Here is a 14,552-nt window from a genome sequence, read left to right as displayed (position 1 = left end):
AATGAAATTGTATTAATAGGAAATTCTGAGTTTAAATGAGGGGTCAAGGTCTGTGTCTTACAGGAAAAGACAACAAAGGTAAAAAGGGAGGGTAACTTTCAGGCATCAGGAACCCTTTGTTCACCAGGAAGCTGATGCTGAATCACTTAAGGACCAACATGTCAGGGGCGGTGATTAAAAGTTGGCAGACCAGCCATGTCATCATGACCTACAGTGAGTATGCCTGAGAACTTACAGACAATCTGGAACACACACATACAGAAAAGACCAGGAGAGAGAGGGGCCTGGCATGACACAACTGGGGAGGTGGTTAGCTGAGACGAATGAAGACAGAGGAAATGTGATGGTTGCAGTCAATGAGCTGAGCAGCTTGTTCTGCATGACTTCATCAGCTTAGAGTGAGGACCAACAATGTGACAAGATGAAAGAGATCAAGACCTCAGCTCATTCATTGGAAGAACATTCTAGGAGCTGGAAGTCTACAATGACAGGACATCCTGTCTTGGGTGTCAGGTATCAAGTTTCCTGTGATGAGAGGTGCTCCAGCAGCAGATAGGTAATGACTTTGAAGTTATGTCGCAAGGAAGATTCACAAGGGAAGCAGTTAGATGGGATTTTAAGGCCTTTTCAAGCCTAGTTTTCTATATCAAAAGGAATTCTGAAAATAAAGCAGAGGAAGTATTTAATTGTATTGTCTCCAGCCAGCATTCTTTTTTAAAAAAGTTCTCTTGTTCTCCAATTTTATATGGAATTGACACATCTTGAGACAGATTATAGAGATTTAATTCATTTTTCTAGTATCACCTTTTGAGTCAAATAATCATAAATGTGGACCAAGAAAAAGTAAAAATGCTGTCAGAACATCACAATCATAGCATAAGGGTAGTGTTATAAATAAGATGAATAAAATGATTTCACTTCTTAAAATATATACTACCTTAAGCTGCAGTTAATTCTTAGCAGTCTTTTTTTTATCATCATGTAAGTAAACATGTCGAAGATACCTGGTAAAATTGTACATGAAGAAAAAGATGCAAGTAGAGAGTCATTTTAAAAGTATCATGCATATAATGAAAGGTGCCTTTTAACCAAAAAGGCAAATTTACTGAGTGACATTTGTGAAAAGCACTATGCCAAGCACTTAAAAATAGTTAATGTTTTATGCTGAGATGCTTATACTAAAGTATTAGTTTTATAGCATTAATATTAAAAATTAAAAATATATGTTACTGCTTATTGTCTTTGTCTAAAGTTTAGGCTTAAATGCAAAATCTGCATCCTACCTATGGCTCTGAGTCAGAGCTGTATAGAAAGGTGCACTCAGAGAACTGATGCCCCTCCTCATCCCTACCACCTTGTTCGTACACCATGCCACCTCCTATGGGTAACAGATCTCCTTAATTGTTCTCTAGGGAGCAAATTCTGCCTTTCCTGGATTTGTTCTATAGGAAGCTGAAAAAATAGCTACAGGTAGTAGGAGCACATCTTCTGAAAGGGGAGGCTGGTGATACCTATAGCCACACGCTTAGATCTCAGGTATATGATGCTCTCCAGACATGCTGGGGATGGGCTTCGAGCTGATCAATGAGGAGCTATATAATAGCCAATAAATGATAAATGTACATGCAAATGTACAAGAAATCCCTCATGTCTGCTCCAAAGGCAATGGGAGAGAAGCTGGAAAAGAGGACAAGCTTGTTTGATGAAAAGAACATTTGAGAAGACAAATCCTGCTTTAGCTGCAATAGAGAACCTAGATGTAGACCGAGTTCTTGACTATTAGCATACAATATGTTTAAAACCAGGTGTTTTCATGAGAAGTTGAAGCAAAATTTGGAAATGATTTAGCCTTGATATGAATTTGGCTGGTACAGTCAGGGCCTACCTGTGAGGACTACGGATTTGTGAAGCAGAAAAGACATATCCTGTTAAGTGAAAAAATGCTAAGTGGAAAAGAGAACCTGTAGTATGCTAGGTTTCATGTAAGAAAGAAGGGGAATATGAGAAAATACACACATATCTGTTCACTGGTGCAAAAGAAATACAGGAAGGATAAACCATTAACTAAGGAGACTGGTTACCTACGGGGGTGGCATGGAATAAGAATAGGAACCAGGTTGTAAGGATGATGAGGGGGCAACCCCTCTCTAAGTGTACCATTTTGTACATCTCTGACTCTTAAACCACAGTAATGTCTCACATACCCTTCAAATACCCCCAAATCAACAAACAAAACCAACTAGCACGTGGGCAACCCCAACTGAAATACAAACAGTAACAAATGAACCTAAACTTATTACAAATAGACAATATAACCACAGTAAAGAAGGTGAAGGAAAACCGGTCTAATCTAAGTAACTTTGGTCAACAGTATCTTGACTGGGTATTATAAAGCCAAAGACAAAAGAACTGTATATAAGTGCTATAATCTAGTTAGTAAATGTCCTTCTCATAGGAGCATGGGTTAATAATTCTGAAACTCTAAACTAGAAATGAATAAGTAAGTAAATCTATTATAGATAATGATATCAGGTTTCTCACTGTTGGAGAAAGAAGCTACAGATAAAGAAAAGAAAGACAATGAACTCTGTGCTATTGGAATCAGAGGTATCAGTGTAAGCTTATCGTCTTTTGTATACATAGACACATACATATAGATACAGAAATACAGATGTGTGTGGATGCCTGGGTTAGTATATATATTTATAACTTCCAGCTCTGTCCGCTGAGAGGGCCTAGAAACAACATTCCAGTAGCAATTAGTATGCCTGGCAACTAGATTTTGGTTTCTAGATCCTATTCTCCAGTAGAAGGAGCTAGAGCTCCTTGGGGAAGTAGCTGATTCAGCCCTGGTGAAGGGAAAATACAAGATGAACCTGAAACATTTTATGTTGCTAGAAAGCAATGAACTGCTCAAAAAGAATGGGGCTTGTTGAAAGGACATGGGAGCCAAACTAAAAGAGCTTTTAATGGCCAAAGCTGGAACAATTTGAGCAACAAAATTAATAATAATAGTATTGGATTATAACTCAAAGAATAAAGTAAATATTTATGAGTCCATATTGATATATTTAAGCAACTGAATAAATAAATAAATGGGGGAGAAGTAAATGCTCTTCTTTGCATTAGAATTCCAATTTAATAAATATAGAAGGAAAAAATGAAATTAAAAAAATCACCATTAGGCGTCGTAGTTGCTGCATTCAGTATCCACTGATGAATACTAAAATTAGTGGGTGTAAGTTTGAGGAGAAACAGGATATTTGCATGATCTCAAAGTATCTTCCCACAATGTATTTATTAATCAGAAAGTGAAAATAGTAACTATACAGTGAAAAACCCTGCAGACACCACCTAAACCAAATCATCAAGATTAACATCGCCAGGAAGAAGACATATTGACATCATAAACCCTTTGATATGATGTGCTGGGAAACACAACATAATCTCTGTGGTATTATTGCCCAAAAGGAATAACCTCACTCTAATCAAGAGGAAACTTCAAAGGAACCCACAATGAGGAGCAATCTGAGGAAGAGGTGACAAGAACTCTTCAAAAATGTCAAGGACATGAAAGCAAAAAGAGGCTGAGGAACTGTCATAGATCGGAAGAGAGGAAGGAGACACAGCAACTAAGTGTAATGAGGATCCTGGATTGATCCTGGAACAGAAAAGGGGAATTAGTGGAAAAAAGGGTGAAATTGGAACAAAGTCTATAGTTTAGTGAATAGTGTCAATACTATACCAATGTTAATTTCCTCATTCTGAACACTGTACCACAGTTACGTAACATGTTAAAATTAAGAGAAACCGGGTGAGGGGTTTATGAGAGCTCTATTATTTCTATAGCTTTTCTGTAAGTCTCAAAACAGTTCAAAATTAAAAGCTAAAAAGAAGAAAATAATGAAGAAAATTTAATTAGTTCACTGGAACCATTTGTGTGTGTTTGAAAAATATCCTGAAATAATTTCTCAGTGAAATAAAATACCTGATGCTGTTGTGTTTATATCAAAGAAGAGACACTTCAACAAATACCCTCACTCTGTTAATTGTAGTATATTAGTTCTAATAAGCAGAGATGCTGTAATACACTGCATTCAAAAGCTCCAAACCTAGAGTTTGGCTCATTTGTTCATAGGCGTAATAAACAATATTTTTTTCCCTCTTTGGGGATTTTGGGACGCTCTCCTTGAAGGAGGCACATTGGAGGTGAGATGCCAAGTCTGAATAGGAGTTAGCCGGGGACAGAGCAGACAGGAACATTCCAGCCCAAGGAACTGCAAGTATGAAGTCCTGAGATGGAAAACGGTTTGGTTTGCTCTAGGAACTGGAAAAAGGCCAGGATAGCAGGAATTAAAGTGATGTGAGGTAAGGCTGGAGAGACAGGCAGGAGTGAGCCGTATAAGACCACATAGGAGAATTCAGACGGAAGCCTCTGAAGGGCTTGAGGAGAGGAGATACATGACGTTGGAAAGTCATCTCCTCCCACTCTCTTACTGGCTTTAAATGCTTGTTTATATTATGCTGACCACGGTTCTTTATCTTCACTGAGGAATAAGACATGGGATTGGGCCAACAGGGCAGAGTTTGATAAACCACAGTGATAAACTTCCTAGTGAAACTTCTGTCCCTGGAGACATAAGAGAGTGAAGGTACAGATATGTATCCCTCCTGCCTTGAGGGAGTGGCACAGACGTTCTGAATTCCTTTAAAAGTTTACCTGAAATGAAATACGAAGAACTTTCCTAAAATGTTGATGCCACATTGAATTTTTTTTCTTTCTTTTTGGATGTTTGGTATTGTACAGCCTGATCCAATCACAGAGCTGTGTGACTTCGAACTTTTGTGCTAAAAAGTTTGAAAAACTAAAGAATTCGCCTACTGGAGAATGGTAATGTCATATAACTATTAGAAAGTTCACATTGCTCAGCAGATATGGTGGTGGATCCATCAAGATAGAACAGCTCTCTATTAAGAGTCAGGTATGGTATCCATGTAACCACATATGCCTTCTCACTTGGTTTTCCCAGCAGTCCTCAGGGTGCCTGGAGGCCCAGAAGAGGGCAGGAACTCTTTAAGAAGAGCTAAGAAAGTACCTGGGTCTTGTGGGTCAGAAAAGAGTTTCTTCTGCTTTGTTTTTTCCCCAATTTTGCTTTGAAGCCAAGAATATTATTACCTTCTAATGTCAGCCTCCCAACCCAATTAAGGAGCAAGCTTTATTTCTTTGATTAGAAATAGAAACAACTAAATTCATATCTGTTAGTTGAGGTTCAGTATCTGGATAAGTCAGGAGCAGATCTTCCCATTCAGCTTACCTAAGAATATTTATCACAAGACAAAAGAACAATTTCTGGTAACTTTAGGATTTAGAAGAGAAACTTTTTGTGTATAATGTCTGTTGTCCAAAAATCTCTCCAAGATCTATATGCACACAATTCTTACCTTTGTAACTATATTGAACTTTAGTAACTTTTTCTTTGACTACTAAGGACACCGCAGTTTCATGAACAACTTTCTTCCTGCATTCACTGTCATTGTTCAGCTCTGGGTTAAAAACATGGAAGCCTGGATCAAATCTGTACAAAGCACATTATTCTGGGAAGTTGTGTTGCGTTAACTTAAAAAAAAAAAAAAGGAGGGTCCTAGATATCTTGCTTTAAAAAAATTTCTTTTTCTCATACACCAGAAATGCAGAAGAAAAAAAAAAAAAAGAAATCAGGTTAATGAATCATTCCGGTTTACTGGATTCCAGCTGGTAGAGTTAAAACTTAAAACCAAAAAGCCTTGAGTTACCTATGTCATGGATCAGTTCCAAGTTTTGTTACTTTCAAAAAATCAAAGAGCACATATATGTACAAGATCAAAACTGCAGAGGAAAAAAATGACGTGCCCAGAAAGATCTTAGTTTAGAAACGCTGCACCTTTCTAACTCCGGTTCCCTCAAAGCCCACTCTTTCAGGAAGTTTGATTTTTAAAGCGCAGACATCGCCTCCTTCCCTGGGGCGCTCTGTTGAAGGGAGCAGGTCGGTGAGGCCACGGCGTGGGTGGCGGGAGCCTGCGACGTGCCGGCGAGTGCAATGCGAAAGGTCACTGCCACCGACCGTAAGTTACCAGCTGTGGGTACCGCTCGGAGCGACCACCGTCAACCTTCCTCTACCTCGCCCGCAACTCCCGCAACGAAAAGTGTGAAACGCGGAGCGCGCGAACTTGACCCTGAAGCCGGCCCGCGCCAGGCAGCGGCGAGTTCCTCCCTGGGACTCCGGGGCTCCCGGCGCTGACCCGCGCTCCTGCCGCTCTGCGCGCTTGAAAGCGAAACCCGGGGACGGGAGGGCCGAAACCAGCCGCAGCTGGGCGGTCGTCGCGGCCCCGGCGCGACCCTCCTACCTGGTCGTCCCGTCGGCGCGGCCACCAGCAGCAGCAGCAGCAGCGGCAGGGCCGGGAGGCCGAGTGCCGGGGCCCCTATGGCAGCCGCCTTCGCTGTGGGTCGGGGGGCGCACATGGGCGGCGGGTCTGGGTCACATCTCAGCGGGCGGCCGGTAGCGTCCGACGCCCCCTCGGGCCGCGGGCGGTGGGAGCGCGGCCTCCCCTCGGCGCCCCGGGCCCCAGCTCCCACTGCGCGCCGCGCTCGGGTTGGCGGGGCGGCCGGGGAGGCGGAGTCGCGTCCCGCCGGAGCCCGGGCCGGACGCCAGGGAGAGGGGAGGGCCCGCGACTTCTAGTCCCAGCCACTCAGGCTCGCCGCTCTGACTATCCGAGACTTTCCACCGCCGCGACCAGCGAGATTACTACTGCAGGGAAAACCTCCGTCCAGTAAAGAGGAAGTGAGCCGCGCACACTGAATAGTGATTCTGGTCTTCGGGCCTGATGGTCATTTCTGTAAAACTTTTGAAATGTCCGAGTTCAGTGCCGGAAGAAGAATGAAATGGGTATTTATTTCTCCACACACTGTCAGTCACTCTGCCATCCATTGTATTTGATTCCATTTAATCCTCGTTATCTGCAATTAGGCATTGTCCCATTTTACAGATGAGGAAAGGGACACTCAGAATGTTGGGGCGTCGGCCTGAAGTCCCACAAGCCTGTGAGCAGTGACGCCCGGATTTCCACACAGGCTTGATTCTAGGTACCATGCGCTTCATAATGGGAGGGCGGGGCTGAAATTAAGAAATGTGCTGAAGAGTCACAGACATAGAAAACAAATTTATGATTCGCGAAGGGGAGAGGGAGTAGGGGAAGGATAAATTAGGAGTTTGGGATTAGCAGATACAAACTACTGTATATAAAATAGATAAACAACAAGGTCCTACTGTATAGCACAGGGAACTATATTCAATATCTTGTAATAACCTATATTATTATCTATCTGAATCACTTTGTTGTACACCAGAAACTAACACAACAATGTAAATCAACTATGACTTCAGTTACAAAAAAATGTATTGAAATAGTATCAAGAAAATCTGAGAGCTAGTCCCAGTTCTACTCCTTGAGAGGGAGTTATTGTTGGGCACAGCCTGAAAATAGAGAAATAAATGATTTGTGCCTTCTCTTTCCCTCACAAATACCTGTTTTCAAATGTACAGATAAAGAGAAATGACCCTAAAATTAAATCAAATATCTTTATTTTAGAAAAAAGAATCTTCAGTAATTAAAAAAAAAAAAAAAGTCTTTTTGGTGGGAGCGTGGGCAGGATTTCCAGAGTCTCCTAAATATGCTACTTCCTTTTCCCCAGAAAGACTTGGAAACAGAGGATGAACCCAGGTCAGGCTATCCCTTTGGCTGGGACTTGGCTTTATGATGCACAACCTGGGACTCTGCAAACCACTTTCTTGTCAGGTGGGTCTTTTAGGTTCCAGCAATAGGGGGCGCTGGAGGAGCACTGAAAACTGAGGAGAGATGGAGCTTGCTGCTTCCTAGGTGCTGTTGTTGAGCACCGCCCCAGAGTGTCTCTTTACCATGGTAGGAGCAGCTGGTTCCAGTTCTAGTGTCCTGCTTCCTCCTGTACTCCCAGATCCAGCCTCATTGCCCGCCTCCCCCTCAGTGATACCAGCAGTGGGCTGGCCATGCCCCATTTTCAGAGGTTCCAGTTTCCTGGGTTCTTCTTCCAAGGCGTAACGCCCATGTCCTCCCTTTGTTCCTGCAGCTCCAGGGCTAGTAGTTGCTTCCTGTAGTTTCTGTCTCAGTCTTGGAATCCCCTCTTAAATTTTTTAGTTCTCCAAGGTCTGTTTAACCAATCCCTCATAGCAAATTTTTTCTGTTAAAACAACAAGTGTGTTTTCTGTTTTCCTGGCTGGACTCTTACTGATTCGGTAAGAGTTTAGGAAGGACTGAACATTTTAGGAAGGACTTTATGTTAAAAGTACATCATCGGCATTATCCTGAGTTGCTGTTTTTCTTATTAACTGTAAATTATATAGTTTAAAAAATGGAGCTACCATATGATCCAGCAGTTGCACTCTGGGGCATATATCTGGAAAAGATGCAAACTCTACTTCAGAAAGATACATGTACCCCAACGTTCATAGCAGCACTATTTACAATCGCCAAGGCATGAAAACAATCCAAGTGCCCACTGACAGACAATTGGTTTAAGAAGAAGTGATATATATATATATATATAAAACAGAATATTACTCAGCCATAAAAAGGAATGAAATATTGCCATTTGCAGCAACAGGGATGAACCTAGAGAATATCATACTAAATTAAAGTCAGACAGAGAAAGACAAATATTATGTGATATCACTTATATGTAGAATAATAAAAAATAAAAAATATAAAAAAATAATACAAATGAATCTATATATAAAGCAGAAACAGACTCACAGACATAGAAAACAAACTTATGTTTACCAAAGGGGAAAGGGAGAGAGGGAAGGATAAATTAGGAGTGTGGGATTAACAGATACAAATTACTATACATAAAACAGATAAGCAACAAAGATTTACTGTACAGCACAGGGAACTATATTCAATATCTTGTAATAACCTATAATGGAAAATAATCTGAAAAAATATATCTATAACTGAATCACTTTGCTGTACATCTGAAACTAACACACTATTGTAAATCAACTACATTTCAATTAAAAAATTATATTAGTTTAGCACCATTATTATCATTTCAATTCTAGTGGGTTAAATATGATGTATATTTGCCATAGAAGTATTTTGAGCCTATCATTTTTTGATATCTAAACCTTAAGACTTGTGTGCGTTTTAGTTCCAGTGTGAATTGTTCATGGCCCTAAAGGGGCTAAGGCAGACATACATACAGCCCTCCTTCCCTTTCTCCTAACCCTTCTTTTTTTTTTCTTTTAATTCTATTGAAGTATAGTTGATTAACAATGTTGTGTTAATTTCTGCTGTATAGCAAAGTGATTCAATTATAGATATATATTCTTGTTCATGTATTTTCCCATTATGTTTTATCACAGGATATTGATTATAGTTCCCTGTGCTATACAGTTTCTTGACCCTTCTTAACTTAAGCAGGAACTGTTTGTTTCCTCCCACTAGGAAGCAGAAATGGGAGGTGGGTACCTGGGACCTGGAGTCCTTTCCCCTCTTAAGTGGACACCCTTTGTTTGTGAGCCAGCAGTCTTCTGTATGCCTCTCCTTCCACCACTCCTCATCTTCCCCTGTGCACTTGTCAGACAGCAAGTCAGAATTTCATGGTCTTATACCTGTGAACAAACTCACCATTCTGTCCTCAGGTTGCCTATGGTTTTTGTAGGATGAGTGTGACCGGAGAAATTGCTAGGCGTTCGCTGATGTTTCCCGTGCATTAAATTAAAGAGTGCACTCATGACTTTGTTTTTACCTGTGACCTGGAACTCACTATAGGGCGTTTCCTTTGTACCTTTCAATTCTACCCTCATCCCATGTTGTGAACTTCAGGAAGAGACAGTCTGAGTCTCTCCCAGTCTAAACCTTTCAGGTCGAAATAAATCCTAGTATATCCTTCCACAGATTTTTGAAATGACTCAACACATTCAAATTGATGTTTTCTTCTACTCATAAAGATTACAACCCTTCTTGCCATGACTTATCACGCTGGGGTCTTAATTTTGCGGTGCCTGACATATGGGTTTTTGGGCTTTCTGATCAGAACAGCTGTAAACCAATACCTCCCACCACAACCCCAACATTAATACCACAAACAGACGAAGTAAACTTTCCCCGTTCCCGTTTAACTCCTAAATAGTTTCCAGGGATAATACATCGTCACCATCATCATCATCTTCATCACCATCAGTTGAAGTTACTGCATCCTTTTTTTTTTTTCCATTTGTCAGACAAGTGGCTTTATTTCCAGTTTTTTTTTTTAAATTGGGGTATAGTTGTTTTACAATGTTGTCTTAGTTTCTACTGTGCAGTGAAGTAGAGTTCCCTGTGCTGTACAGCAGGTTCTCATTAGTTATCTATTTAATACATATTACTGTATATATGTCAATCCTAGTCTCCCAATTCATCCCACCTGTGCCCCGCTTTCCCCCCTTGGTGTCCATACGTTTGTGTCTCTATTTCTGCCTTGCAAACCAGTTCATCTGTACCATATTTCTAGATTCCACGTATATATGTTGATATACGATATTTGTTTTTCTCTTTCTGACTTCCTTCACTCTGTATGACAGTCTGGAGGTCCATTCCCGTCTCTACAAATGTCCCAATTTCATTCCTTTTTATGGCTGTGTAATATTCCATTGTATATATGTACCACACCTTCTTTATCTATTCGCCTGTTGATGGACATTTAGGTTGCTTCCATGACCTGGCTACTGTAAATAGTGTTGCAATGAATGTTGGGGTGCATGTGTCTTTTTGAATTATGGTTTTCTCTGGATATATACCCAGTAGTGGGATTGCTGTGTCATATGGTAATTCTACTTTTAGTTTTTTAAGGAACTTCCAAACTGTTCTCCATAGTGGCTGCACCAATTTACATTCGCACCAACAGTGAAAGAAGTTTCCCTTTTCTCCACACCCCCTCCAGCATTTGTTGTTTGTAGATTTTCTGATGATGCCCATTCTAACTAGTGTGAGGTGATACCTCATTGTAGTTTTGATTTGCATTTCTCTAATAATTAGTGATGTTGAGCAGCTTTTCATGTGCCTCTTGGCCATCTGTATGTCTTCTCTGGAGAAATGTTTTTTTAGGTCTTCCACCCATTTTTGGATTGGGTTGTTTGTTTTTTTGATATTGAGCTTCATGAGCTGTTTATATATTTTGGAGATTAATTCTTTGTCTGTTGATTCTTTTGCAAATATTTTCTCCCATTTTGAGGGTTGTCTTTTCGTCTTGTTTATAGTTTCTTTTGCTGTGCAAAAGCTTTTAAGTTTTATTAGGTCCCATTTGTTTATTTTTGTTTTTATTTTCATTACTCTAGGAGGTGGGTCAAAAAAGGTCTTGCTGTGATTTATGTCAAAGAGTGTTCTTGCTATGTTTTCCTCTAAGAGTTTTATAGTGTCTGGTCTTACATTTAGGTCTTCAATCCATTTTGAGTTTATTTTTGTCTATGGTATTAGGGAGTTCTAATTTCATTCTTTTACATGTAGCTGTCCAGTTTTCCCAGCACCACTTATTGAAGAGACTCTCTTTTCTACATTGTATACCCTTGCCTCCTTTGTCATAAATTAGTTGGCCATAGGTGCGTGGGTTTAACTCTGGGCTTTCTATCCTGTTCCATTGATTTATATTTCTGTTTTTGTGCCAGTGCTGTATTGTCTTGATTGCTGTAGCTTTGTAGTATAGTCTGAAGTCAGGGAGTCTGATTCCTCCAGCTCCGTTTTTTTCCCTCAAGACTGCTTTGGCTATTCGGGGTCTTTTGTGTCTCCATACAAATTTTAAGATTTTTTTGTTCTAGTTCTGTAAAAAATGCCATTGGTAATTTGATAAGGATTGCAATGAATCTGTGGATTGCTTTGGGTAGTATAGTATCCAATCCATGAACATGGTATATCTCTCCATCTGTTTGTGTCATCTTTGATTTCTTTCATCAGTGTCTTATAGTTTTCTGAGTACAGTCTTTTGTCTCCTTAGGTAGGTTTATTCCTAGATATTTTATTCTTTTTGTTGCAATGGTGAATGGGATTATTTCCTTAATTTCTCTTTCTGATCTTTCATTGTTAGTGTATAGGAATGGAAGAGATTCCTGTGCATTAATTTTGTATCCTGCTACTTTACCAAATTCATTGATTAGCTCTAGTAGTTTTCTGGTGGCATCTTTAGGATTTTCTATGTATAGTATCATGTCATCTGCAAACAGTGACAGTTTTACTTCTTCTTTTCCAATTTGTATTCCTTTTATTTCTTTTTTTTCTCTGATTGCCATGGCTAGGACTTCCAAAACTATGTTGAATAATAGTGGCAAGAGTGGACAACCTTGTCTTGTTCCTGATCTTAGAGGAAATACTTTCAGTTTTTCACCATTGAGAATGATGTTGGCTGTGGGTTTGTCATATATGGCCTTTATTATGTTGAGGTAGTTTCCCTCTATGCCCACTTTCTGGAGACTTTTTATCATAAACGGGTGTTGAATTTTGTCAAAAGCTTTTTCTGTATCTATTGAGATGATCATATGGTTTTTATTCTTCAGTTTGTTAATATGATGTATCACATTGATTGATTTGCATATATTGAAGAATCCTTGCATTCCTGGAATAAATCTCACTTGATCGTGGTGTATGATCCTTTTAATGTGCTGTTGGATTCTCTTTGCTAGTATTTTGTTGAGGATTTTTGCATCTATATTCATCAGTGATATTGGTCTGTAATTTTCTTTTTTTGTAGTATCTTTGTCTGGTTTTGGTATCAGGGTGATGGTGACCTCATAGAATGAGTTTGGGAGTGTTCCTTCCTATGCAACATTTTGGAATGTTTGAGAAGGATGGGCATTAGCTCTTCTCTAAATGTTTGATAGAATTCACCTGTGAAGCCATCTGGTCCTGGACTTTGGTTTGTTGGACGATTTTTAATCACAGTTTCAATTTCATTATTTGTGATTGGTCTGTTCATATTTTCTATTTCTTCCTGGTTCAGTCTTGGAAGGTTATACCTTTCTAAGAATTTGTCCATTTGTTCCAGGTTGTCCATTTTATTGGCATATAGTTGCTTGTAATATTCTCTTATGATGCTTTGTATTTCTGGGGTGTCCACTGTAACTTCTCCTTTTTCATATCTAATTTTTTTGATTTGAGTCCTTTCCCTCTTTTTCTTAATGAGTCTGGCTAAAGGTTTATCAATGTTGTTTATCTTCTCAAAAAACAGCTTTTAGTTTTAATTTAAGCCAGGTACCACACTAAGAATTTAACATTTACTACCTTCTTTAGTCCTTACAACAAGTCTATGAGTCAGTCATTTTACCCTGAGTTATAAAAGGAGCAAACAGGCTTGGACAGGTGGTTCACTTAACAAGGGACAGAACTAGGATCTGAATTCTAGTTAATGTAATTCCAAAGTCTGTACTTTTAATGACTTCCTTGTATGCCTCTTATACCTAAGAAAATGGGGGGAGACCTTCAAGATGGCGGAGGAGTAAGACGTGGAGATCACCTTCCTCCCCACAAATACATCAGAAATACATCTACATGTGGAACAACTCCTACAGAACACCTACTGAATGCTGGCAGAAGAACTCAGACTTCCCAAAAGGCAAGAAACTCCCCACGTACCTGGGTAGGGCAAAAGAAAAAACAGAGACAAAAGAATAGGGACAGGACCTGCACCTCTGGGAGGGAGCTGTGAAGGAGGCAAAGTTTCCACACACGAGGAAGCCCCTTCACTGGTAGAGACGGGGAGTGGCGAGGGGGGAATCTTCGGAGCCACAGAGGAGAATGCAGCAACAGGGGTGCAGAGAGCAAAGCAGAGAGATTCCTGCACAGAGGATAGGTGCTGACCAGCACTCGCCAGCCTGAGAGGCTTGTCTGCTCACCCGCTGGGGCGGGTGGGGGCTGGGAGCTGAGGCTTGGCTTTTGGAGGTCAGATCCCAGGGAGAGGACTGGGGTTGGCTGCGTGAACACAGCCTGAAGTGGGCTAGTGCACCACAGCTAGCTGGGAGGGAGTCCGGGAAAAACTCTGGACCTGCCTAAGAGGCAAGAGACCATTGTTTCAGGGTGCACGAGGAGAGGGGATTCAGAGCACCGCCTAAACGAGCTCCAGAGACGGGCGCGAACTGCAGCAATCAGCGCGGACACCAGAGACAGGCATGAAATGCTAAGGCTGCTGCAGCCACCAAGAAGCCTGTGTGCAAGCACAGGTCACTATCCACACCTCCCCTCCTGGGAGCCTGTGCAGCCCGCCAACTGCCAGGGTCTTGTGATCCAGGGACAAGTTCCCTGGGAGAACACATGGCGCGCCTCATGCTGTTGCAACATCATGTTGGCCTCTGCCGCCGCAGGCTTGCCCCACATTCCCTACCCCACCCTCCCCCCGGCCTGAGTGAGCCAAAGCCCCCTAATCAGCTGCTCCTTTGACCCCGCCCTGTCTGAGTGAAGAACAGAAGCCCTCAGGCTACCTACACGCAGAGGCCGGGCCAAATCCAAAGCTGAACCCC

General features: G+C 41.0%; 1 protein-coding gene across 2 annotated transcripts in view; it reads right to left on the bottom strand.

Moving 5' to 3' along the window:
* Positions 1–6,630, bottom strand: part of IL20RA (interleukin 20 receptor subunit alpha) — a 35,648-nt gene extending 29,018 nt beyond the window's left edge. For both annotated transcript variants that reach the window (XM_068551366.1, XM_068551367.1), the window contains exon 1: positions 6,385–6,630. In XM_068551366.1, the coding sequence (XP_068407467.1) occupies positions 6,385–6,499 (115 nt within the window). In that variant the 5' untranslated portion in view covers positions 6,500–6,630. The remainder of the gene's footprint in view (positions 1–6,384) is intronic.
* Positions 6,631–14,552: the final 7,922 nt, after the last annotated feature.

The sequence above is a fragment of the Eschrichtius robustus genome, chromosome 9 (genome assembly GCF_028021215.1).
Source record: "Eschrichtius robustus isolate mEscRob2 chromosome 9, mEscRob2.pri, whole genome shotgun sequence".
NCBI classification, from domain to species: Eukaryota; Metazoa; Chordata; class Mammalia; order Artiodactyla; family Eschrichtiidae; genus Eschrichtius; species Eschrichtius robustus.
This window is presented reverse-complemented; position numbering and strand designations above follow the sequence as displayed.